This window comes from Aethalodelphis obliquidens, unplaced genomic scaffold (genome assembly GCF_003676395.1).
Source record: "Aethalodelphis obliquidens isolate GAN/ISIS:26980383/991018 unplaced genomic scaffold, ASM367639v1 scaffold60, whole genome shotgun sequence".
Classification (NCBI taxonomy): domain Eukaryota; kingdom Metazoa; phylum Chordata; class Mammalia; order Artiodactyla; family Delphinidae; genus Aethalodelphis; species Aethalodelphis obliquidens.
Genome location: NW_020838004.1, coordinates 3,434,537 through 3,462,073, shown reverse-complemented (window position 1 = coordinate 3,462,073; position 27,537 = coordinate 3,434,537). Strand labels below are relative to the sequence as shown.

The 27,537-nt window shown below is 38.9% G+C and overlaps 1 protein-coding gene and 1 non-coding gene across 2 annotated transcripts; both read right to left on the bottom strand.

The window, feature by feature from the left end:
- Positions 1 to 2,126: 2,126 nt before the first annotated feature.
- On the bottom strand, positions 2,127 to 21,791 carry MED17 (mediator complex subunit 17). The gene is made up of 12 exons (XM_027087757.1): positions 21,275 to 21,791; positions 18,487 to 18,653; positions 17,540 to 17,759; positions 15,583 to 15,719; positions 15,408 to 15,492; positions 14,911 to 15,063; positions 13,056 to 13,186; positions 12,009 to 12,193; positions 8,974 to 9,111; positions 5,688 to 5,805; positions 4,066 to 4,225; positions 2,127 to 2,691 (listed from the first exon to the last, which is right to left on the bottom strand). The coding sequence occupies exons 1-12, from the start codon at positions 21,522 to 21,524 to the stop codon at positions 2,480 to 2,482; spliced, it is 1,956 nt and encodes a 651-aa protein (XP_026943558.1). The 5' UTR covers positions 21,525 to 21,791; the 3' UTR covers positions 2,127 to 2,479.
- Positions 21,792 to 25,469: 3,678 nt separating this feature from the next.
- Positions 25,470 to 25,542, bottom strand: TRNAG-CCC (transfer RNA glycine (anticodon CCC)). The gene has a single exon. It is a non-coding gene; the product is annotated as a tRNA-Gly (tRNA).
- Positions 25,543 to 27,537: the final 1,995 nt, after the last annotated feature.

Genomic DNA, 27,537 nt, shown 5'->3' with positions numbered 1-27,537 from the left:
TTCTGGATGGAAAAAAATTAAGTGATGGATATAGGTGATAAAAGGTTTGTGGAAAGTGGACCCTGAGAAAAGGGTTTTCTGCATGGTCAGGATTGACTAAGTTTAGAATAAATTTAATTGAGTAAATGAATTTTAAAAGTAAGCTGGTGCAACACTTGAATTTGGCCTCTCTCTTAAAAGGACAAGTTTTCTTAAAATGTTGAACTGTCTTTGGTAATAGGTTTTAAGTTCTTTACCTTTTAAGTGATCTGTATTTGTGTTTGAAATGTTTTATTGTCACTTTGGCTAAGTAACTATTGTCTCACAACTATGATCTTATTTGACCAAGTGTTTTAAATCTTTTTGACAAACTTCCCAAATACCAAATTTTAATTAAAGTTCTTTTGATTTCCAGATAACTTTGGGATATTTTAGAGGGCCCCTGAGGTATCTCAAAGAGAAGTATTTAACTAGGATTATTTTGTATGTTAAATTAAATGTAATCAGAGGTTTAATCAAGCCTTTAAAGTCTTTTGTCATTTATAGATATTTTTGTACTCTGACACTGTTACAAAATGTGCTTCATCATCAAGAAGATTCATAGGAAGGCTAAGGAAACAGTTACAACAGTTCCACATCAAGATGACGGCCCATACGGACTTAAAACAAGCTGTGCTGCCCTCGTGGCCCCTAGATCAGGCATCCAGAGATTTTTTACTCCGACAGGCAGGGTTGACGCCCCTACTCAGCCCTGAAGCAGTTGTAGAAGACAGACCATCACCCCTCTGCTTCCCATAAGAATATGGGAGTAAAATCTCTGAGCGGGGAATGAAACAGGAGGGAAGGAGAAATGGCACAACCTTTAAAAGAATGACACGGCCATAGGACATGACAAAAACTGGTTAGAACTCACTAGATCCAAGATGGCAGAAGATCTGACTTCCAGTGGACCTTGAGACTCATTATACACTCATTGTAATATGTTAGCATGCTAAATGACACACCTACCAGCACCATGACAGTTCTGAGGCTAAGCATAAAAGGTCAAAAGGTGGGTGATGGCCCACTTCCTGGAAATCTCCACCCCTCCCCCCCAAAAACTGGAATAATCCTCCCACTCATTAGCCTATGAAATTACCCAGCCCATAAAAATGAACCATGCCGGGCCTCCCTGGTGGTGCAGTGGTTGAGAGTCCGCCTGCCGATGCAGGGGACACGGGTTCGTGCCCCGGTCTGGGAGGATCCCACATGCCGCGGAGCAGCTGGGCCCATGAGCCATGGCCGCTGGGCCTGCGCGTCCGGAGCCTGTGCTCCGCAACAGGAGAGGCCCGCGTACCGCAAAAGGAAAAAAAAAAATTAACCATGCCATATTTCAGGGCACTCTCTCGCCTTCTGAGATGGTCCACATGTTTGAGTGTATTTCTATCTAAATAAATCCACTTCTTACCTATCACTTTGTCTCCAAATTCTTTCTCGACAAAGCAAGAACCTCAAATTCACTGGGAACATTATTAAGTGAAGTTCCTCAGACATATTTTAGGACTGGGGCACTATTTCCAAGAAGTTCATGTTATTTATTCTTTGCAAAATGTATTCCATTACTCCATTTGTATTTTCCCTGGGAAAATGCAGAGAGCTAATGGAGTAAGACAGGACAAATCTTTAGTCGGAAGAAGCAATCCAGGGTTGCTGGCTGAAGCTGAGGGCTGCCAGGGGCAGGGCCAGGCAGGAGCAGGTGCCTAGTGGGGCAAGGCAAATGAGGTCTTTCAAGTGGGAAAACAGACCAAGGAGGGACCTGAGGAAACACTAAAGATACAGTCTGCCTTCCAGGCCTTCAGCTGGAACTCTCCAGGGAATTTCTCAAAGTAGTAGACCCAGGCATGCATAACAAAGACAATCAGAGGAAGAGGTACTTTATCCACTAATACAAGAGCTCGCTTTAATAGCTCTGGTAGGGAGTGGAGAACAGGCTCCTTTGGCTGGAGAGTACTCTGTTGCACTTCAGGGAAAGGATCTGCTTCTCTCAACTGGAGGGAATTCCTGTATGAAAGCTGGGTCTTAAATACTCTTAAGCAATAACAAATAGTGGAATAAAACAAGTCAATTAAAGACACAATTCACTGAGGTTGAGTTCATAGTGTCTGGAATTTAACCATATGCTTTATTTGATGTCAACATCAAAGGAATATTTTAAAAAGCAAATTCAAATCCATAAGTTAGTAACAGTTCAAGTTAACTGCATTAAAAAAAAGTATTTACATCTATCCATACTTGTATACCCTATAACTGTAAATAAACTTTTGCATTTCAAAGCACTTGTCACTTATAAAGTGAAAGTTTTCAAAATGCTAGGTAAACATTTGCTAATTATGACTTTTTAAAAACAATACTCCTTTGGAAGATTCTTCTTCCTTGTGCTTATAGTTGATCTGCAAACATTTCTCAAAGTTTCTGGAAACTTCTCTGGAAAAAAATATCTGGAAACTGGTCTGGAAGAAAATCATAGTAGACAAGGGCTAAGTGCAGACATAAGCAGCTCCATTTTGTAAACAAAGTTCCGGCCTTCCATTTTATTCCACTGAACTTCTTTGAACGGTCCACGAAGATGATTCCATTTGCTATCTTGTAAAACATCACTTTTTGGAAGGTCTTTACACTGGTTACGGGGAAACTGAACCATAATCTTGCTGCCACTTTCAGGGCCATTACGAACTGTGGAACAAAACCAAAAATTCAATATACTCATTTTCCAAGCTAGAGACAACAAAGATCACACAACTTCATTTTCCATGAGTATAAAAACCTTGTTTGTCTATCAACTTGAAAGTGCTCATTTAAAAGTGCTTTTCAGGTTCAATATGCTAAAATAAAATTTACTAATTTATAGATACTAGGCTGGTATAAATACTCATGAATTACCGTTTGTACTATAAAAATGTGGCAAGATGAATGTTGGTTTAGGAAAGTCAAATGTCCTATATACGTTTTCAGAACATCATTATTTTTTTCTAAAATACTTGACAACCCAATCATTCAATGACTTGGTTAATATATACCTACTATGTGATAAACTCAAATGTTCAAAATCAGAACTGGAAAGGATGGAGGAAAGATTATTCCAAATATAAACTTTAGGTTTTAATGAGGCTTTATAACCCAGGAAAGAAGAAAAGAAATTATCAATAAGGGCCTAGCAATGATCAAGCCTGCAGATTCACAAGCTCTGATCCTGTGGGGAAGAATTTCTAATTATCCATTCTTTCAAATATTTAGAGCAGGTATTAGAAAAGATCACACTAAGACCATATATAATTTTCAACTAGACAGTATGTATACATGCCTATCAAAGTGCCCCACTCATAGTAGGTGTTTCATAAAACACCTCTCTGTTCCATCCCTTGACCATCTTTAGGATCAAATATTATTCTTGCATATTTGCAGCAGTACAGATATTTTATCTATGTATCTATGTATCTATGTATTTTTGGCCATGTGGCTTGTGGGATCTTAGTTCCCTGACCACGGATTGAACCTGGGTCCATGGCAGTGAAACCATGGAGTGAAAGCACCGAGTCCTAACCACTGGACCGCCAGGGAACTCCCCAGCAGCAGTGTTTTTTTTTTTTTTTTTGCGGTATGTGGGCCTCTCACTGTTATGGCCTCTCCTGTTTTGGAGCACAGGCTCGGGACACGCAGGCTCAGCGGCTACGTGGGATCTTCCCAGACCGGGGCATGAACCCATGTCCCCTGCATCGGCAGGCGGACTCTCAACCACTGTGCCACCAGGGAAGCCCTCCAGCAGTGTATTTTTAAAAAGCATTTATCCATTAAAAGTTTTGGCATTTTTCAGATAATCTCTTAGGAAAATGTGTTGACAAGCAAGACATTTTTTTATAACTACTAGAAAAGAGAAGTAATAATCTGTTGCTCTGAATAACAGCTATGATGAGATAAATGCTCAGTATAATTACTGCATGAACTCACCTGCTGCAGAGATAAATTACTATTAAGTATAGTAACTATTAAAGCTAAATGTTAAGGCCAAACTCCCAAAGGTCTCTTCACATTCAGAGAAGCAGAAAGTACCTGAAATAGCATAGTCACCATTCGGGGAGGCCACTGTGATGGCAGAGGCATTGCCAATGCTCTCTATGGGCCCAAGGCCCACGTGATTACTGAAGCTCAGGACCTGCCAGCCCATAACCTTGGCTAGCTGCTGAACTGCATGCACCTGATGCTGTGACATCTGCGAATGAAAAAGGAAACTTCATTGACAATCAGCATGGGTATTTACTTTGCAGTGACTTGACATCGTGACTGTAAAATAAACTTCTGTTGGGGTTTTCAGTGCCTAGCACAGGAATCCTGTCTTATGTTTAAGGAATCCTCCTGTGTGACCCCTGAGGGAAGTAAACAGCACCCCACCTTCTACTGCAGAAGCTAAAACAGCCTAATACTTGCTTTCCTGTCCACTGGCAGCTGGAAGACAGGCACACAACCTGAACTTGGCCAACTGGAACCTCCCACCTGGATCACTGATTATGAAGCAACAATTAAGTAGTAGCAGGGTGTGCAGCTGAGTATCTTCCATTAACCCCCTCAAGTCCACTCTCCACCCTGCTCTGTCCTGGGAGGCTGATCCATATGGCTACACTACCAGCTTTTATAACTAGGTCCTTAGCAAACAGACACTCCTGAAATTATCCTGAATGTGCCACTTATTTCCAGTTAAGACCCCGACTGGTACACGGGGCAATTCAGAGTGCATTCTGTCCCAGCGATGAAGGCAGTAGTGCTGGGATGGCATCAGTAGTGGCATTGCCCTGGCTGTGGTTCTATCTAGCTTCCTTTGATCCTGATCCATTTGCAAGTCTTATTCTCTAGACTTCTCATCAATTCTGGAAGCTATTCAGTAGGCTTTCAATATGTTTCCGCGTGTATGCGTAAGCCGACCAAAGCCATTTTAGGTGCAATCAACCAAGAGCTGCCATACCTCACGAATGCATTTTTTTCCCTTGGTACCACGTAAGCAATCAGTATAAAAGATTATTGCTCCTAGGATGAAGAGTGTCAGTATTTTCAAAAAATTTTATGTGAAACATAAGTATGTGTTTTATGTGAAAGATTCATTAGCATTTCAAAACCTACCCTTTCTCCCATAACTCATATTTCAATGGGTCATCACAACTCCGTGAAGAAGGTAGGAAAAATACTGTTCTTACTTTACAGACGAAGAAAGAAAGGTCCAGAAAATTGTCCAGTGTCACAAAGGTTTGTGACGGCACTCTCCATACTGTCCCTTAATAAGAGGAACACTTGCTTAGGGCTCAAGAGGAAAACATTCCACTTATTATGGAGAATGGACACTATAGCTTCGTATCTGATCTCCCTTTCTCTGGTTTTCTTGGGTTAGTAATTCTAAACTTTCACGTGGTCCTGGAGGGGTGGTATATCTTGGCTAACATGAGAAATGAAAAAAGTCCGATAGTCTCAGAACTGGTCCTGCATCTTAAATACAAACTAAGAGTAGAAACAAATCTAGGATAGTTTGTCAACACTTTCAATTAGCCCGTAGGTTGTAAAATGTGCACTAGACATTAGGTGGCAGGAAAAAATGGCTTTTTAAAAATAACTGTACTTCTTCCCCACTTTGTTCGTTCACTAGTTATGAGTGGAAGGGGCTCAAGACCTGTAGCTGTAACTGCTACCTGAGACAGAAGGAAGTCCTGCAGCTCCTGCTCCTGATGAGACAGAGTGATGACTCTTCCATCTCTGTGTACGACTCGGATCTGCTCAACTCCAATATTCAACTGCAGCTGAATGGACCTTTAGAGACACATATACTAAACATCAGAAATGTTGCAAATTACCTTATACAATGCCAAAAAACCTTAACATCAAAGAAAAAGGATATAACAGACAGTTTTGATAACCTACACCAACACCCACGGGGGAGAGTTTTCTTAGGTTCAATGGAAACCATCAGACTCTCTCTAAACTACTGTAGGCCACGAAGCAGCAGTCTACTCAGAAGGATACGGTGGGGGAAGCACGGCGTGCCAGCAGGCCAACAGCCCTTGCTCCTCTTCTACGGCAGGCCTTTCAGCTGTCAACACTGCAGCAATACACCATTGCTGCAATGAAATAAGATCCACGTTGAGAATACGTGGGACCTGCCCTGACGCAACAACCTGGTTCCTCACAGGAGCCATGCACCCTTAACAGCTCCACAGGCATGGTTTCCAGGGTGCCCACCAGAGACACTGCCCACTGTTAGAAGTCACGCCATCCTGGGAAATCCAAAGCTGTCCCCATCAGGGATTTATAATTTCTCCCAGTCCAGAACCATTTTACCAATTTGGGATCATTTCTGCCATAAGTAGTGTTGCCTAGTAACACACATGGCATCTTTCCCTATCAAGTTACTAGGAGACTAGAGCGAGAGTTAACCAAAGGTCAAATTCTCATACAGAAAGGAAAATAGGGTTTGTTAACGTCACTCTCTCCTGAAGTAATCAGCAAACAAGTCAAAATACGTACGCTCTATAAACTAAGCTAAGGTCAAACAAAGAAACTCGTAAAATAGCCAATGAATATATACGCAGACCACAAAACTCTTCCAAGCTAATTTATAAATTTTTAGCATATGACATGTACATGAAACACAAAACTCTCCAAATCAAATGATCTAGATGAACAAATGTGGAAAAAAATAGCATTCTTTCCACATTTGACAGTACCTCTTTTTTCCTAACTTTGTTTTACAGCAAATATTTAAGAATAAAGCATTTTGGCAACTACCTATATAAAACTGTAATCTTGATAAAGTTTACATATTTCTTTCCAAGAAAAAACACAAAAATTCAGAAGGTTTAAAGGAAAAGACTTATAAATCTAACGAAATTTTAAAATTCTCGTTTTTTAAACAAAAAGAGGAAGAGGGATTTGTAACCACTTTGAAAAGCAAATTGGTAACATTAATCAAAATTTTAAATGTCCTTATCTTTTGACACAGCAGTTACACTTGGAGGAGTTTATCTTATAGATATGCTTACATATGTACAAATTATTTTGCTGGCGTCCAACTAAAATGGTCAACGATAGAAAGTTGGGGAGCTTTAAGAAAGAGAATTACTTTCAATTTTAAATAGCATAAGATGACCCCACCAGCTATAGAAGATGGGGAAAAGGGCATTCTACACTTCGTTCTACTTCCTCTCCTGTCCTGATTCTATCAAGGCTACATTATCACAAACCTTTCTTCACAGAAGTTTAGAACGTTTACACTGGATTCTATAACCATAATCCCATAGTTGTTTGGTCTTAGTTCTAGATGTAAATAATTCAATGCTGATCAATTTTTTCTTTTCCTCTCCTTTGTGCTCACCAAGTTTTTATTATGGAAAATTTTAAACACACACAAAAGTATAGTATAATGAAAGCCGATGACCCCGTCACCTAGCCTTAACAGTTAAAAACGTACACTAACTTTGTTTCATATATTCAACACTTCCTCTCCCACCACACCCCCAAGGCACCCCAATTATTTCATTATTTCTTTAGGGAGAGGGGGAAGAAAGCCATGATCCACTCCACCAACCTTTTCCAAGAAGTTTCAAGACTGATTTCCTTTGCATTGTATACTCTTTTCCCTTCTCTATTTGATCTTATCTTTCATTTTTATAAAAAAAGAGAATTAAAACATCCCTATTAAAATATAGTGTTATTATACTACACATTATTATAGTATATATTATTACATTCCCCGACTCCTGAGGGTGGTGATTTCGTTTCCAGTTGTGTTTTGCTCACTGAGAGACCACTGTGGCTAGTGGCCTGAAATAAAGCAACTAAAGCCTGAAATATAAAACATACAGACCCTGATAAACATACTCACTCTCTCAGACTGACCTGGAGGAGGGGACTCAGCTCCACCTTTCTAGTTGTTAATTTTCAAAGAGGCTGAAATGGAAGCCCAAAATGTCTTTCATGGCCACCAGCTAATTATATTAACGTGTTCCTCCCCACTGCCCACAGTTTTACTGATATAATTGACAATGTCATTGTATTCGTTTAAGGTGTACAACATACTGGTTTGATATTTGTATATATGGCAAAATGATCACCACCATAAGTTTTTTTTAGCATCCATCACCTCACAGAGTTACCCATTTTCTTTTTCTTGTGATTATAACTTTTAAGATTACTCTTTTATCAACTTTCAAATATACAATAGAGTATTATTAACTATAGGTTCCATGCTGTACATTACTTCCCCAGAACTTATCTTATAACTGGAATTTTGTACCTTTTGACCACCTTCACCAACTCCCCACCACTGCAACCACCAATCTACTATCTGTATATTAACTTGTGATTTATGAATATAAATCAAGTAGACTGCTCCTCCAGGAATGCTGGGGACAAAAGTCATTAAGGGCATAATCATGAACTGGATTAAGACACAGGGGTTGTTTTAGGCACACTATGGAAAGGATAGGCTCTAATATAAACGGCCCTCCTCACCTCAAATACCCCGGACTAGCCACAGCCTCTAGGCAAGAACTGAAGCGGATCGGAGTCTGAGGAAGCGTGGCAGCTTTCCGCTCAAAGCTGGGGTTCCTTCTTTACCACAGCTCAAATATGTGACATTTACCTAACAGAGACTATTTTAGACATTCTTACATCTTTTTTTTTTGGTTTATTTGCTTTTTTTCTGTGTATTTTGGCCGCACCACGCGGCACGTGAGATCTTAGTTCCCCAACCAAGGATAGAATCAACGCCCCCTGCAATGGAAGCGCGGACTTTTAACCACTGGACTGCTAGGGAAGTCCTTACCTTTCATTCTTAAAAACACTCTACAGCTGACATAATTTACTGGCATGTTATGCCACCCTGGCAAATAAAAACCAAAATCTTGATATAATCACTCAGCAAACATCAATACATAAAAAGCAACTTAACATATTAAACAACTTCTTTTTGATACTTACTTGCATATTTGTTCATAGCCTTGTGATGTGATTAAGACTTTCACACTAGATTCATAAACATCATTAATATTTGACCAGTGAGCCTGTATCTGAGGATCTTCAATGCGACTTGCTAAGCTGTCAATGGTTGCAGCAGTTCTTTTAAAGAAAATAAGTTAAAAATTTTATAAAGTTACCATATAAAATAATAAGATGATAAATCACTTATCAGTTTTACGATTATTTGAAAAACAGATGACTACTTTTTGAAAATACCATCATTTGAAAAGCAAAGATTTGAAAGAAAGGTCAGATGTAGCTCTGATGTGCTGGTTCTCAGTTTCACATCACGGCACATTCTCATGCCACGTTGATTTCCTTTTAACTCCATCTGTTTTCTGCCACTCAGAAAATCTTACCAGAACACAAGTGAGAAGTATACTTCCAGGGTACTAACCTCAGCTCTGTAAAGAATATAAATTACTCATAAATATCAGTACTTGATCCCTGGTAACAAGTGACTTGGGACATACCCGCACCTGGAATTGTAATTCCATTACTGTCATGGAATTATAATCATTTTCAAGAGAACCTAGAGAGACTTATTGCACAATTAAAACCTATACTCCAGGAAAGGTAAATATGGTAAGCATAAATGAAAAATAAGACTCTTCAAGTGATAAAAGATAAATATGGTAAGTATAAATGAAAAATAAGATCCATACAGTGATAATTATGTACCAACTGCTATAATAAGTGCTTTCATGAATTGTTTTAACCTTACTAACAACAGTAGACACTACTATTATTACCTCCATTTTTCAGAAGGAACAAAAGCAGTTTAGCAATGTTTAGTAACTTGCCCGAAGTTTGTAACTGTTTGGGGCACAAAACCTGGAAGTCTAACTCCAGAGCCAATAATCTTTCCTTTATATTTTATACACACTAATGAAAAGCCACTGCCTAGAACCAAAGCAACAAATATGTAAGTTAACCAAATTACTGAGCTCCTCAGTTTCTAAAATGTGATTCTAGCACTTCACTGGAAAGAGAAGGAAAAGCCAGAAGGAAATGGAAGAAATGAGAATAGCCACTGAGGACAAGGGGTTTTTACACCAACAGGCTTGGGCTTTGCTCTTTTATCCTGCTTCTGCTCTAGTACTGGTTTCTTTCAATCCATTTTTAACTTTACCTTCTTTTTCTGTGATTTGTTTCCCTGGCAGTGCTTTAAAAATTTTTACAGCAGATAAATATGTATGTGAGAGTTTTGATCTCAGTATTATATCTATCAACAAACTGGGAATAAAAAAGTATCTAGCAATTGAGAATTGTTAAACGAAATCATGGATTAGTCACACAATGGGCTATTACACAGCTATTAAAATATCTCTGAAGGCAGGGTATAAAACTTTATGATACCAGATTTATTAAAAAATAAAAAAGATACACATGCCCTGACACATATACTGTTGACCCATGAACAATGGGTTTGAAATGCACCTGTCCACTTATAAGAGAATTTTTTTCACTAAATAATTACTACAATATGCACAATCTTTGGTTGGTTGAATCCACGAATGCAAAACCTGGGAAAAGGAGGAACTGCCTATTTGGTGGCCGACTGTAAGTTCAACTGTATAGAGAGGGTGGCACGCCTAACCCTCGTGTTGCTCAAGGCTCAAATGTATGTAAAAATATATGAACATGTTAATTGTATGGAATTATACAGATGGGTTGATACATTTGGAACATTATTTCTATATATAAGGGGAGAAAAGGGAATATTTTTAAAACTTTGCTGCTTCCAAGATTACAACTACTATTCAGAAATTTATAAGCGTTCTAAAGATAACTTTTTCCATGCCCTTCATTTATTTCAGGGAATATTTAACTTTATGGTTAATCAGAAATTTGCAAGATTAACAATATACTCAAAATAATAGCTTTTATAATGGAAAGTAACAACAATAATCTAACATATAATATTCTTACTGCTTATAAGGAACTTCTGTATATACTGTTCAATTTGATCCTAAGACCAGACTCGTATACCCCCAGTTGCCAGAGAAATAGAGGGCCACAGATATTAACTAACTTGCCCAAAGTTACTTAGCAAGTCATTGAGCCCTGGCTTAAATGCATCTTTTACCCTAAACTCCTTACTCCTTTCACTGTATCATGCTGTTGTCTCTAACATGTCTTCCTAATTCATTTTACTAAGTTTCCATTCTGAGACCAAAGACTAATATGCTAATAAAACCATGACTGTATTAACAGGAAAAAACCAAAAATAAAAAATAAAATGTCATTCACAAAAACAGTGTGCCCACACCTGTTGAGTACCACCAAGGCGCAATCGTGAATGAAGTAAAAACAGACCTCTTCACTAAGTGCCCAATAATAAAATAGAAGAGCACCCTTTAGCATTTGGAAGTGAGACATTCATTTAGGTCCAATCATGCAAGTTTTTTTTGTAAATGATGTGTATGGAAGAAAGAAAATGAGCTTTGGGGTTACATAAACGTGGGCATAAATCCTGATTTTGCTAACCTTTTAGCTGTGTAACCTTCAGCATGTTGCACAACTTCTCTGAACCCCAATCTTCTCATCAGTAGAAATGGGTTAACATGATCTGCCCCAGAGCTAAGGATTAAATAAGTCAACATATAGGAAAGTGCCGTCCAAAGTCCTAAAATGTGTGACAACCAAAAAATAGGGAAAGCTTCAAAAAAGGTTTAAATCAGTTCAGGAAGAGCATCCCATGGACGGGTTACTGAAGAAAGTTTGGTGTCCCACGGCAGGTCCCTAGTCAGTCGTCTTTGGAAACATTAGTGCCAGTGTTAGAAACAATATATTAAGTTACATGGGCAATGGCGCTAACTAAGTCTTCCCCAAACTTGACAGGACCATCTACGACCATAAACTCTTCTACCATAGCCACTTCCATCTCCCCGGAAAAAAAATTAAAGCATGCCAAAAATAATGTAACTAATAAAGATAACTAACAAAGGAAAAAGGACTGCAATTTCAAAGAAAAATAGTAACTCTGTCCTTACCTACTCCTCAGAAATATATGCTTTGCTTGTTTAATTATTTTTTCCAGGAGCCCTTCACTTGACTGTATTGAATTAATTTCATTTTTATCAAAAGCTTGAGGACCCGAAAGTCTCATTCTCTTGTGGCCGAAAGGTGCACTTGCTGGATGCGGCATCATGATGGAACTCAAGGTCTGTTTATGAAACTGTAACAAGAACAGCCGTTTTAAACAGCCAATACCCACATATTAACTACACAATGTTTGATCAAAACATGGCTCACATTTTGGAAACATGAAAGCAATGGATCTGAACCACATATAAAGGCAGTCTTGGCACACAGATAAATGTTAACATCTACTAGGCCACATTTAATGTGAGTTTGTAAAGAGAAGGGTCCCTCTCAAGCTGCTGTTTTTATTTTAAAAGTTTTAAAGTAGAAAAACAAATATTCTTTAATAAGTCCCATTGACAGAAAACATGAAATCAATAGATAATTATTCCACCATACCCTAGATTAGAGGTTCCCAAACCTGGCTACAACAGAACCATCTGAGGAACATAAAAAAATACTGATTCTTGCACCACCACAAATGACTGAACCAGATTTTGGGGTGAGGCAGAGAAGGCTGGAATATGTACTTCTATTAAAAGATTTTCAGGGGAGTCTTTTGAAATTATCCTAAACTGTGAACCAGCACTCTGGAAACATAGTTCTAGATGATGTGTAAGTAGAATACATCCTGAAATAACTCAAGTAATCCTTTTCACGGGCTCTGGCAAGATATTTTACCTGATTACCCAATCAGAATACCCTCTAGCATGCATTTCTTACACCTCTCTATAAAACCTGTGGTGTACTTCTGCCACTAGAAGCTATGCTTGGAGATAGAGACTGTATTCTGATTATCTCTGTATTCCCTGAGCCCATAGCAAGGATCTTTCACAGCACAGCTACTGAATGTCATCGCTATATGAATAATGAGGACTCAGCAGAGGGGAGTGTGTGTACATTCACTGCTGTGGATACTCTTACCACAATGCAAGGAAAAACATTTACTTCATTACCTCTCTAATCAGTAGATGCAAATTATGCTCTAGGACATAAAGATGGTCCTCTGGACTTTGTTTCTCAGTAGCAGATTTTTGGGATTTCTTATCATTTGAAGAATGGCACAAAGAAATAGATAACTGCAAGCCTATTTATAAAAATAAGAAAGACAGATATAAATAACCTATAATATGGAAAGGCACAAACTGTTTTCATAAGGTATAATCACAGCCCATTCTCAAAAGATACATTCTGAACTTTAAGAGGACGCTTTCGTGATCAACATTTTTACACCAAAATGACTACTCATGAATATAATAAACTACCATATATTTTAACAATTCAAATTCTGTTCACCTACAATGTGGCTGCTGACTTTGAGCTGTGGCTAAAGACAGGTGAACAGAAACTATATGTTAATTTATTTCTTCTAGATGTTAAATTAAAAACGAAATGAAACACAGAGTTAACATCTGGTCTTACTGACTAGAAGACATATCGTTCCCTGTTCCCATGAGAATCAGGATGAAATTTTTCACTCCTAATACCTATTCCCTTGACAAGATCTAAGAAGATGCTCAGAATTTATGTAAAAAACAAGTGCAGCTAATTACAAATTGATCTCTAGGTAAGTCTAACTGCTTTTGAATAATATTTTAAATTCAATCTCTACAAATTTAGGAATATTATGGATATTTAATTATGCATTTTCTAAACAGAAACACTAATTGGAAAACATACATGCACCCCAATGTTCATAGCAGCATTATTTACCATTGCCAAGATATGGAAGCAAAGTAAGTGTCCATCAACAGATGAATGGATAAAGAAAATGTGGTGTATATACAATGGAATACTACTTAGCCATAAAAAAAAGAATGAAATTTTGTCCTCTGCAACATGGGTGGAGTTTGAGAGTATTATGTTAAGTGAAATTAGTCACAGAAAGACAAACACTGTATATCACTTATATATGGAACTAAAAAATAAAACAAACCAGTGAATATAACAAAAAATAAACAGACACACAGATAGAACCTAGTGGTTACTAGTGGGGAGAAGGAGGCAGGAGGGGCAATGTAGGGACAGGGGATTAAGAGGTACAAACCACTATGTATAAAATAAATAAGTTACAAGGGTATATTGTACAACACAGGGAATATAGCCAATATTTTATAACAACTATCAATGGAATATAACCTTTAAAAATTGTGACTCACTATGTTGTACACCTGAAACTTATATAATATTATACATTAACTATACCTCAATAAAAAAATAAAAAATAGGGACTTCCCTGGTGGCAAAGACTCCACGGTCCCATTGCCAGGGGCCTGAGTTCGATCCCTGGTCAGGGAACTAGATCCCACATGCATTCCGCAACTAAGAGTTCGCATGCCACAAATAAGCCACAACTGAGGAGCCCGCCTGCTGCAACTAAGACCCAGCGCAAACAACCAAATAAAAAAATAAATAAAATATTTAAAAAAATAAATAATTAAAATAAAAAAATTTTTTTTAAACTAAGCATTTTTTAATTTACAGCTCATTTAGACAATAAGACAGGATCCCTGAGAAATCTTCCACAAATGGTGCTGGCACAGATACCTCAAAGCAATTGTTACCCAATAACAGCCTTGCTAGGACAAACTTTAACTTATATTGTTTAAAGCCCAGGAGTGACACTACTGAGGACCCAGAACAGAGTCAGCAGTGCAGACTGTGTTGCATACTTCATTGGCTGTTATTACGGACCTCACACTACCTCTTTGCTCTAACTGTTCCTTCAGCACACCCAAATAGCTAGCCACTCTGTCCTGTTCCCCAAACTGCAAAGTCCTAATTATAAATCTCAAAAGGGGCTGCACTTACTTGGAAAGGGCTGAGAGATAATCTGGTTTTTCACCACAATGTGAGGGATCTGTGATTTAATTTGAACAGCTTCCCGAGAGAGCTGTGCAAAAATTTCTTTACATAAGAGAACATTTTGTGCTGCTTCTAATTTCGTCTGCCAATGTGGGGAACCTGAAAGACAGGGACATACGTATATATTAATTAACTAATTATACTAGGTATTAACTAGCTTAAATGATGATTTGGATACATATGACAAAAGTTTAGAAAACAGTGCGTTATGGCATATAAAACATTTTACTTCTTTTACACAGAGAAAACTGGTAAATAAGTTCAATCTTTAAAAAAAGATCACACAGCTATTCACTAATGGTTAATTAACAAATTATAAATACTTACATTCCCAATTGCTCTTATTCCTAAGTACCTATTTTTCCTACTATGTTTATCTTCAGTTCATTTGTAAATATAAGCTTAGATAAGACCAGAAGTTAGAGGATAGAACATAACTATACCTGGTTTGGATTTAGGCAAAGGTCGTTTGAAGAGGTTAACTGTGCCAAGATCACCTATGTCCGGAGCCTGTTTTTGAATTGAAACCTATGTGATGATAATAACATGAAAAAATGTTAGCACATCAGCTTCTGGGCTATTAGTAAGAAATTACTTGAAAAATACTTTGACAAATACCTTGATATATGCAGAGCCCTCTAAATCACTAGGAATCTGGACATCAAGGGGACAGTAATCCTCAGGTATTTTCTTGTCCAGATCAATATCTGTATTCTTTATTACTTCAAATGTACCATGATGGGGAAACAGAGATCCTAAAGGTGTATTAAAAATAGCAAAATGAAAACCAGTTAACATGTTAATTTAACACAAATTATTAAGGATATAATAATATTTCACATACACATCACTGAAGCATAAATTAAGTTCCTATGAAAAACGTGTGTTTTGGGGGAAGGGAGAGGCGTGGTAAACAAAAGGAAGTAAGGAAGCAGGAGAAAAGAGTTATTTACCTTAAAAAAATAACATGCCTTAGTCTAATGGTATCATAATAATATGAACTCTACAGGCCATCCAAACTGTTTTATTCAAATGGAGTTTTGACAAAATGAATATAATTCTAGAAAATACTTCCATAAATTTAAACTTTGGAGATTAAAAACTTCTGGAGCTCAGTCTCTGTAATACGGTTGCAATTAAAGGGTTCTGAATTCAGTAAGAGAAGGACAAAAGGAAAGTGTGTATACCACCGTTTTTTCAACCAATTCCTAGACTTTCATGTGATGTCTTTTTATGTAGGGCATAAGTTTGGGATAGTTGTTTTGGGCTGCTGAATTACCAGAGGAGTGGGTAGATAAATGTAACTGTTGTTTTATAACAGGGGAAGATGTTCAAGATTTTCTTGCAGTTAAAACCAGAATGCAATCAAATCCTTTTATAACACAGGTGACTATCCCATAGAGAGAAATTAGGTAAAGTTCTTGCACATAATTATTTGTTGGGAAGAGCTTACAGTGTTCAAAGCCAGACAGCACTGCTTCTACAGACTACCTAATGTAAAAATGTCTTTGTCATCTCGAATTCATCTCTGTGATAGAACTTTACCTTCAGAATTCAAAATTTCCCAATTCACATCAACGTTAAGGCATGTAGGTCCTCCAGTACTTAACTACCTCAATTTACCTTCCTTTAATTTTGGGGTAATGATGGCTTGCTCTGACAAATGAATCCTTTTAAAATATCACTCTACTATTGTTACCCCAGTGATCACAGCCAGGGCTCCTTGCTTTTTTATCCCTTGACATTCAAAGTTTTTACCCCATTGAACTGTGACTCATAAACTTTTCCTGTATCCTCTGAATATACTTCAGCAGCTTAAAGACAGTACCATAATTACCTCGAAAAACCTGCTATTATATGTCATAGCTCAACAACAAAGAATGTATACCAAAAGATATTCAAGATTAAACTCTGATACACTTCAACAAAGTATATTCCTTAAGTTAGTGTTGCAACCCTGGCTGAATAGAAAAAGGAAGGCGAAGTGTTTTCACCACTGTTTCTCCTCACCCAGGATATGAAAACAGCTTAGCAGACTTTAGGGAGAAAAACAGAATAAGGAAGAATAGAGGTTTCTTTTCTCCATTTATGCCCAGTTTTTGAGGGTTACTGGTAAGCCTGTGATTGAGGACTCTAACCCTACCTCCTTATTTCTGACTTAAATGTCAATTATGGTTCAGGGTGTATGAGCACATAAACCCTATCTCTGAACTTTCAATTAAATGTATCTAAAATGTTTCCAAATTGAATACAAACTATTTATACATATATTTACATAGGTTGTGATAAGGGTAATTTTAGCTCTTTCAGGCTTACGGGCACAGAAATTAAAACTTCAAAACGTAACATGTAACTGAGAAATAATATTATTACAGAAGAATATGTGGGAGTTCCCTGGCAGTCCAGTGGTTAGGACTCGGCACTTTCACTGCCAAGGGCCCAGGTTCAGTCCCTGATCCGGGAACTAAGATCCCACAAGCCATGCGGTGCGGCCCCGCTTCCCATCCAAAAAGGTAACATTACAACCTACCATTTATAGTTTTTGAAAAACTATATTTTAAACAACAATCTATACCTGCACTTCTGTAGCTCAGATCTCCAAGAATTTTATCTCCAACTTTTCTAAGTTTCCAGTGTTGCCTCAGTCTCAAAAGCTCAGAGTTGAAGTCTCTTTGTAGCTTATTTTCTTGGTTTTCAGTGACTGATTTAGTCAGTCTTTCTGCCCCCTTCAGTAGGATTTGTGCTGCTCCCGCAAGTGACTTCTTTTTAGATATCAACTGCAACGTCTGAGGATTCTATCAAAAACAATCCAAAAGTGTAGCTCTGTATTATTTTTTAAATGATTTTAAAATGATACACTTTTCTCAACAATAAAATACCTACTCAAGGGAAAATTTAAAAATTAAAGAAAAGCACGGAGAAGGGCGAAAAGCACATATAGTAATGTTTTTCTTTTTAAAAAATAACCGCAACCTATTTCTTTGGTCAACTCAAATAAAGATTTGTGTTAAACCAAATCACCACAGTGGACTATAAATCAGAACTTAACACTGCATCAACCTGGCCCAGCCTAGGTTAGGTTCCACTCTCTGTACTGCCATTCCTCTCCTATGTATGCCACTCTCCCCCCGACCCACACATACACCCTTTCGAGGCACTCAGTACACTTCAGATCAAAGTCCATAACTGGAAAACTGATGAGAAATCAAAATCTATGTATTATATATATCCACAATCACTACCAATTCATGTAGACATACTTCCAAAAAGCCAAGTTTAATAAAAGTTTTCTGGCTGCTGCATAAGAGTCAAAACAATAAAGTTTCATAAAAATGTCACAATTTTTTCATAATATTACAGTACCGGATTTTGAGTTTTTGGAGAACTCGAGAGTTAATCTTTAAATCTTCATCTGGACTTAATTTTGCGTTTAAGGAAAAGGAAACAATGGGCACACAGTCTAAAAGATGGTCCTGGGACTTACGAAAACGGCACCATTATTCAATCAAATCCCACAAATACCTGTTTTGGAGGAAGTGCATCCTGAGAGACAGGATCAAGAGTCATAAATTTTTTATCCCTAACAATACTGAGAACATCATAGAGAACACACATCTCTGTCAGGGCACTTCTCAAATTGTTCCTCACTGAATCCCAAGGCCAAAGGGAAGGTTGAAATTTCACCAACCCTAAAAAGAGAAAGAAAAAAAGAGAAATACACAGGTATTAGTTATAGAAGGCTCATTTAGAGGTTTAAAAGTACTAAAAGAAGAAATAATGAATTCTATTTTAAATTGTTCCCTATTTTATCTCATTCTCTCCACCCTTTCTTGAATCTTGGTTAACATTTAAGTTAGTATTCCTACAATGTCAAAACAAATATGGTATCTAATTTCCTAAGTTAACTCTAACATTACAACATGATAGGCTTTCAACTTGTAAAATTTATGCAAGCCTTCTTAATAACTTTTTTTTTCTTCCAGCTTTCAAAACCTGAAAAAGTAATTGTTGAGTTTCCAATACACAGAAAAGTACAAAAATAAAAATGACCTATAATGGCAGCATTCAGATAGTAAACACTAGTAACACATCTTCCAACCTCTTAATCACTTTTAAAAATTAAATTTCATGAATACAGGCTCATTGTACAGAGTTCAAACAATAGAGTTACAGAGTAAAAAGTGAAAGTTTCCCTTTATTCCCCACCCCTAATTCTCTCCCCTCCTGACAGGCAGTTACCATTAACAGTTGGGGTGTACCCGTCCGAATGTTCTCCTATGCATTTACATACATATACTCCCATTTTTCTGTTGCTTGCTTCTCCCCGCCACCCCACCAAGTTAATATGTCCTAGAGACACTTCCAGATCTACTTCATCCTTTTAACACTGTATGATATTCTGGAACATCGGTGTACAGTAATGAGTACAGTTTACTCATTTCTGTTTAATTGTCATGGAGATTGGTTGCAACAACGCTAGCAGTGGTAAACATCTTGAACACACATCTGTGTATATGTCAACTTTTTCTGTAGGTTAAATCATTAGCCATGATATTAGTGGTTCAAAAGAGATACACACTGGCAGTTCCCTGGTGGCCTAATGGTTCGGATTCCAGCTTTCACTACCATGGCCCGGGTTCAATCCCTGGTGAGGGAACTGAGATCCCACAAGCTGCGAGGCGTGGCCAAAAACAAACAAAAACAAGCAAACAAACAAAAGAGATGAACATTTAAAGATTCTGATACATACTGAACTGCCAAACTGTCACTGAAAAAGGCTCTAAAGGGCTTCCCTGGTGGCGCAGTGGCTGAGAGTCCGCCTGCCAATGCAGGGGACATGGGTTCGTGCCCCGGTCCGGGAAGATCCCACTTGCCGTGGAGCGGCTGGGCCCGTGAGCCATGGCCGCTGAGCCTGCGCGTCCGGAGCCTGTGCCCCGCAACGGGAGAGGCCACAACACTGAGAGGCCCGCGTACCGCAAAAAAAAAAAAAAAAAAAAAAAAGGCTCTAAAAATTCACATTCCCAATACGAGATATTAACAATCTTTTTAAATTGCTACTAATCTTATGCATGAAAATAGTATCTTAATGATATTTTCATTTGCTTCTCCCTACTAGTGTGAGATCTGAAGTCTTTCCTCTGTGAGCAAACTGTTTATATCTTTGGCCTATTTTTCCAATGAATTGTCTTTTTCTTTTCAGTTTCAAGGGACTCTTTGAACATAAGGGGTATCAACCACTTGTGTGTCATATGTGTTGCATATACTTTTCCCAGTCTGTCATTTATCTTTTTACTTTGTTTATGGCATATTTTTCCATTATTATTTTAAAATTTTATGTAATATACCTATCTTTTCCTTTATAATGTCTGTGTTTCCTATCTTGCTTAAGAAGATCTCTCCTAATCCCGAAGTTATATGATTATAACTTCTTTCCAATATTTTGTTTTATTCTCTTCACTTGCATTTCAATCCTTGCGGAAATATTTCTGTGTGAGGTCTGAGGTAGTATTTACCTTTTATTCCCAAACGGATCCCTAATTGTCCTAATATGACTGGCTTGAAATGCCATCTTTAAATGCCCATTTACACAGGGTTTCTTCACATAACTAATTCAAGAACTGTTAATGTTTTTTTATTCTTGACAATAATACAAAAACCACACATCCTTCTTCTATAATTCTCTCCTAACTAGTTTTATTTTCCTTATAATCCATTTACTATATAGCATCCAGAGTGATCTTTTGTAAACAAAATCATCTGTCTACTTAAAATCCTTCAAACTTTCAGCTGTCGTTCTAATAAAAAGCAAATGCTTATCCTGGCCTACTGGCTCTATATGATTTGGCCTCTGCCTACCTCTTAGATCTTATCACATATTCCAGTCAATACAAATCTCCTTTCAGTAGGTGTTACTATAATCATCCACCTTGCACTGGGAAACAAAGTAACTAGTCCAAGGTCCCATAGCTAATACGTATCACAGCCGAGATGTGAACTACAGGGCTCTGAACCAGGGTGTGCCACACTACAGACGCTCTATTAAAAACGTAAACACTTCACCAGTGACAGTGTCCCTCAAGCGCTCCCACTCAAGGAAACCTGCAGAAAAATAAGGAGTATTAAGAGTCATGCAGTGGCCTAAATTGTCCAGGTGACGAAGAGCACAATTAATGTTTCGCGTACCTGCGTTCGAAGTACTTCCACGCACAGCATCTCACCTGGCGCAGGAGAGGCAGAGTGACATTACCTGGGCGGGTACCAGGACCCCCAGACCCGCCCAGCAGACTCGAGCAAAAGACACGGGCCTTACCTTCCTCGTCGTCCTGATCCGCGCTGGACCCGGCGGCCGCCCAGTCCTGCGCGTCGCCATCTGCCCCCGTCGCCTCCTCCTCCTCGGAGCCCGAACCCTGGCTGAAGTCGATCCGCTGGGCCAGACGCGCCAGATTCTGGGACATGGACAGCGGCTGCAGGTACGTCTCAGTGCCATCCAGGCCCACCTCCTGGACCTGCTTCTCGCAGGCAGACTCAATGCTGATCCGCACAGCGCGCACCCCAGACATGCTGGCGGCGTTGGCAGGACCCCAGCGCCAGCCGAAAACCGAGGAAGTATGTGCGCCTCTGTGGGGAGCCGGGAACCCGGGAACCGCACCTTGGAAGAGCTTTTGGGAAACCAAACGCTGCTCTAGAGCCGGAAACAAAGACGAGAGCGCTGAGACTTCCCCAGAATGCACTGCAGGCCCCTTCGCGGTCCCCCCTTCCCCCCTCGTTGGAGTCTCGCGGAAGGAAACCGGCGGACACGGGAACTCTGCACTTCCGGACGGGCGCTTCCGGTGAATCCCACTACGTCGTCCGGAGAAGCTTCCTGGTCTGTAAGAGGCGTGGCTGGCGGTGGGAGGGTGGGATTCGGGTGCAGAGAGCTTGGGGAGGCGGGTCCCTGGTGTCCACCTCTGTTTTAAGTGTTGCTTGTTGGAAGGTGATGTTGGATAGAAGGATGAAGACGACCGAAAAGAGGCAGGGAAAAGGAGATGAATGGGCCCCTGGATCCTAGCTACGAGAGGCCCTCTGAGAATGCTGAGATTTGAGGGCTTACACCTGGGGTAGAAACAACATGTCTGAAGAGTTAGAAAATAAGGGCGTAGTTTGAGGAAAACAATTAATTGTGCTTATCACTACTTAAAATTATACTGCATAATTAGTTTGTTATCTGAACTCCCGTTAGTGGTAAACTCCATGACGGAGACTATCTCTGACGTGTAATATGCGCATATTTCTTTCATGCCTGAGTTAAAATAATATTTATAAGATTAAGAAGCACTGATGTGGGCGTGGGGGTGGTGGGATGAATTGGGAGATTGGGATTGACATATATATATACACTAATATGTGTAAGATAGATAACTAATAAGAACCTGCTGTATAAAAAAAATAAAATTCAGAAAAAATATTAAAAAGAAAAAGAAGCACTGTTGAGTCCCTGAGAAAGTATTTCATCAGTAGTAATTCCACAGGGGAAGATGAATTCTTTTATGTTACAAAACTCTACTTAATTTAAGGAATTATGTATATCATTTATCATGAGTCTCTCCAAGTTTTGTGCTAAGGTATATTTAAGTTTTTCAACTCCTTTTCTAAGGTATTTAGGAAAATACAGTTGTCATGGTGTCAGCCTCTACCTAAACAATACATGTGGGGTGTTTGTTGGGGGTGTGTGTGAATTTTCGAGGGAGGAAGCTCAACGTTGGCAAGCTCAACAGATTCTGCTGGACAGTCATGTTTGAGAACTACTTTACTTTATGCATAAGTTTGTAAAAGATTTTAATACCTTATTTCAAAATTTGATTAATATTTATCTTGGGCTCTATTTGTGCCAGTCACTGTGCTAAGTGTTTTAAACATATTTCTCCTTTAATCTTTATAAGGTGCTCATACTTATGCAGTTTGGCTGGGGCGTCTGCTGTCTCAGCTGGGCTTGACCTGAGGGTCAGCTGATCTAGGCTGGGCTCAGCTGGTTGCTTCTACTTCAAGTTATAGGTCTACAGGCCATTTAGAAGACTGTGCCATGTGTGTCTCATTCTTCTTGTACTAGCAGGCTGGTCAGGGTATGTCCTTCTCATGGAGATGGTAGAGTCACAAGATGTAAGCCTTGCCTGCATTACATGTCTAAAATCCACAAGTCCCATGGCCAAACCCAAAAGTCAAGGGTGGGAGAGGGGTTACACTCAGCTTTTTCAGTTGCAGAAACTGCAGAGTTACATAGAAAGGGGTGTGGATGATGGGAGGAGCAGGGCCAACCATCAGTCACATATGGAAAATAATCCAGTTGCATTCCCTTATCTCACATCCTAAATAAAAATAAATTCCAAATGGAGTAAAGATCTAAGTGTAAAAAACAGTGAAGTCGTCTGCAGACTAAGATACACATAAGGTATATACATACCTAAGTCCTGCTTAGAGGGAAGTGTTCTATAAAAAATACTTGTCAGGGGGCTTCCCAGGTGGCGCAGTGGTTGAGAGTCCGTCTGCCGATGCAGGGGACACGGGTTCGTGCCCTGCTCCGGGAAGATCCCACATGGCGCGCAGCGGCTGGGCCCGTGGGCCATGGCTGCTGAGCCTACGCGTCCGGAGACAGTGCTCCGCAACGGGAGAGGCCGCAACAGTGAGAGGCCCGCGTACCGCAAAAAAAAAAAAAAAAATTTTGTCAGATTTTGAGGGTTCATGGAGCTCAAATCTACGAAAGGGAAGAACTGAACCCCACACCATCTTTCAGGATTGAGGAGGCAGAGATCTGCCAGGCTCTGAATTAAAATCCCGGAAGTAACAGAGTAACAGACTCTAGGTAGGAGTGGCCTGAGTTTTATTTAAAATGCAACTGAGCCCCAACCCAGCTCCTTCTCTGATTACAATGAGGTAATCAGTCTCACACTTCATCTGCCTAACAAAAGAAAGGTGGAAATCCTCACTGGTGAAAGATACCATCTTAGCAGAAGTAAGGGGTAGGAAAGAGTGACTGATAAAACATAAGCAAAAACAAATAATAGGAACTAATTCATGAATGATCAAAACATTGGTGATGGAAGACAAGGACTTTAACAGATTAGTATGTTAAAAAAAAAATAGAGGACTTTTCTGGTAGTCCAGTGGTTAAGACTCCGTGCTTCCCATGCAGGGGGCATGGGTTCAATCCCTGGTCAGGGAAGTTCTGCATGCTGCACAACCAAAAAAAAAAGGAAAATGGACAAAATGGATGAAAAGATGGGCAGTTTCAACAGAAAAATTTCAGTCTATAAAAAAAAAGATCAAATGTACATTCTAGACTAAAAACTAGATGCAATTAATAACCCAAGGTTTACTAAGAGATTTGACACAGCACAGAAAAGTATTAGTGAACTCAAAGATTGGACAATGGAAAAGTTCAAAACACAGAACGGAGTGTAGGATAATTTGGGATACACATTCAAAATTCTTACAGACATTAATAAGCTAATAAGGGAATACTGTGAATATCACCCCTTTTCCTGCTTCCTCTGGCCACAAATACCAGTTTTTCTTAGTTTTAGTGCCCTACACCCCAGACTGTAATGTAGTTCTTCACAGCTGGGGCCACCCTCCAGTGGAAGCACCAAGAGAAAAGAGAGAGAAAAATGGGACCACAAGAAACGCATTTCCTGATTCCTCTGGAATCATTTTTCCTTGGTGTTTTAGGTAACAGCTACCCTGATACCACTGGTACAGCAGTGCAGCTCTGACTGCACTGGGACTAGCCTCTGGGCAGAGCCAAGACATAAAAAAGAAACAAGAAAAAAATGGAGACTTTCACACTGTGGCCTGCTGAGGCTCCCTTTCCTGGTTCTCTGGCCAAAAAGAACTGTCTCTTGGGAGTTTTTGCTGTCCATGCCCATTGCGTAGTTCTGTGACCCAGACTGCCTCGGATAAAAGAGGAAAGAAAAATCAGGAAACTCATCATCAGTATTGTTCATTCTTCAGGTTTTGACTTCCCTCTTCAACCATTCAGTCAAAATGGTTTAATTTTCAACAGTGTTCTGGGAGTTGCTTTTTGTATTTTATCCAAGATTTTGTATTTTGGAATTGTGGAAGAAATAGCCTGTTGTGGGCTTATTCCATCTTGGCCAGTACCAGAAATTCATGTGTTCTTTAGTAAATTTATTTTTGTGTTTGTGATATGAAGTGTCCTCTAATGTACAATACCTTACAGGGTAATACTGGTAGGACTTATCCTTTTTTATTTTAATTATTTGTTCATATGTCAGTCAGTGTCCCCGCTGACTGGGGTAGGCCTGGTACAATGCTTGGCACATTGATGGTGTTCAGTAAATTGTCCTGGAATGAATGGTAGAACAAGCCACACGGAGGCATCACAGAGAAACTAAAAGGAAGCTGGGCTTTTAAAACCAAAAGCAAATGAGAGTCTGCTTTTATTTTTTTTAATATTTATTTATTTATTTATTTGGCTATGCCAGGTCTTAGTTGCAGCACACGGGATCTAGTTCCCTGACCAGGGATCGAACCTGGGCCCCCTGCATTGGGAGTGCAGAGTCTTAACCACTGGACCACCAAGGAAGTCCCCCTATCCCATATATTTTAAAATGAACTGGTGAGGCTCTATAAAAGCCCTACTGGGATTAGACTGATGTTGAATTGAATTTATAGGTTTGAGAATTGATACTTCTGTGAGATTGCATCTTCCTGGATGTACATGTTTATTTTGATTTCTTTGAGTTTTCAACAGTTTTATAATTTTCTCCATAAAGATTATATATAATTTTTGTTAAATAAAAATACTGCTGTGTACTTTTGGTAACATTGTAATTGGTATCCTTTTCAGATTTCCTTTTTTTTTGGTTTTGACCATGCCACCGAGGCTTGCAGGATCGTAGTTCCCCAGTTAGGGATCTAATCCCGGTCCTTGGCCCCGAGAGCACGGAGTCCTAACCACTGGACCGCCAGGGAATTCCTGCCAGATTTACATTTTTAACCTATTTTTTGTTGGTATGCAGAAATACAACTCATTATTGTATATTGATTTTACATTTAGCAACTTTTTTTTTCCCTTGTTGAAGTATAGTTACAATATTGTGTTAGTTTCATGTGTACAGCAAAGTGGTTCAGTTATATATATATTTTTTCTCAGATTATTTTCCATTATAGATTATTACAAGATATTGAATATAGTTCCCTGTGTTATACAGGAAATCCTTGTTTCTTATCTATTTTACGTATAGTAGTGTGTATCTGTTAATTCCACACTCCTAATTTATCCCTCCCCCACCCGCTTCCCCTTTGGTAACAGTAAGTTTGTTTTCTGTGTCTGAGTCTGTTCCTGTTTTGTATATAGATTCATTTGTATTATTTTTTAGTATATGTGCTGCCGAAGCGAGCACATTTGTATTTTTTAGATTCCACATTTAGGTGAAATCATACATTTGTCTTTGTCTGACTTACTTAGTATGATATTCTATAGGTCTATCCATGTTGCTATAAATGGCAGTATTTCATTCTTTTTCTATGGCTGAGTAATATTTATATTTAGGAACCTCTTTGAACTCAGTCTGATAATTTAACTATAGAGTCTCTTGGGTTTTCCAAGAAGTCAATCATGTTTTCTGCTGAAAAAATTATTTTTTCCTTCCTTTTCAGTTGTTATACCTATTCTGTCTTTGTCTTTTTTTCCTAGTTGAAACTCCAGTAGTTAATGATATTGGGCATCCTTGTCACATTCCTAAAGTGAATACAGTATTAACATAATTTTGCAAATATCTAGCTAGCTAGCTAGCATTTTAAAAATTGCTTCTCGCAATATGCGCTAGATGTTAGCTTCATGGAGTTCAGGCGATCCTATTTTGTTTACAATGGCCTCTGCCATTTTTTGAAAATACCAAGTCCTCTTCTGCCTCTGAGCCTTTAAATCTGCTAGAAAGGATGTTCCTCCAAATAACTTCATAATAATGGCTCACTCAGTTTTTTCAGGACTTTGTTCAAATGTCTCTTTATCAAAGGCTATCCCCGATCTCTCTCTATAAAATGTGTCATAGAGTCTGAGTCCACCTTTGATGTTTGACTGCGGACAGCTGTTAAGCCTTACCCCACTCCTTCCTCCCCTTCTGCCCCATGTTTGTGCAGTAAAGCCTGGCTGCTTCTTGCTTTGCCACCTGTGGGAAATTCAAACTGCATGCAGAACCATCACCCTGGCCCTACCCCATAACCACCATAAAACCCCCAAGCCAGTCTCCTCTCTCTGTTCTCTCAGGCCATTTTTGGACTTGCTTGGGAGCTGCCCTGCTTTCCCCAGAAAGCCTTATTATGGGAATAATAAAGTCTGTCATACACCCTTGGTATGTGTGTGACTTCATCAGTCTCAACATCTGAGCTGAATTTTGGGTGGGAGTCCACCTTTTCTCAGTGTGGATGCCCACAACAAAATAACATCCTCCTTCACAGTCCATCTTCTGCTTTATTTTTTCTTCATAGCACTAGTACCACCTGACATAATATGTATTTGCCTTCCCCTACTATATAAATGACTGAATGATAGATCCCAGCATCTAGTGAAGTATC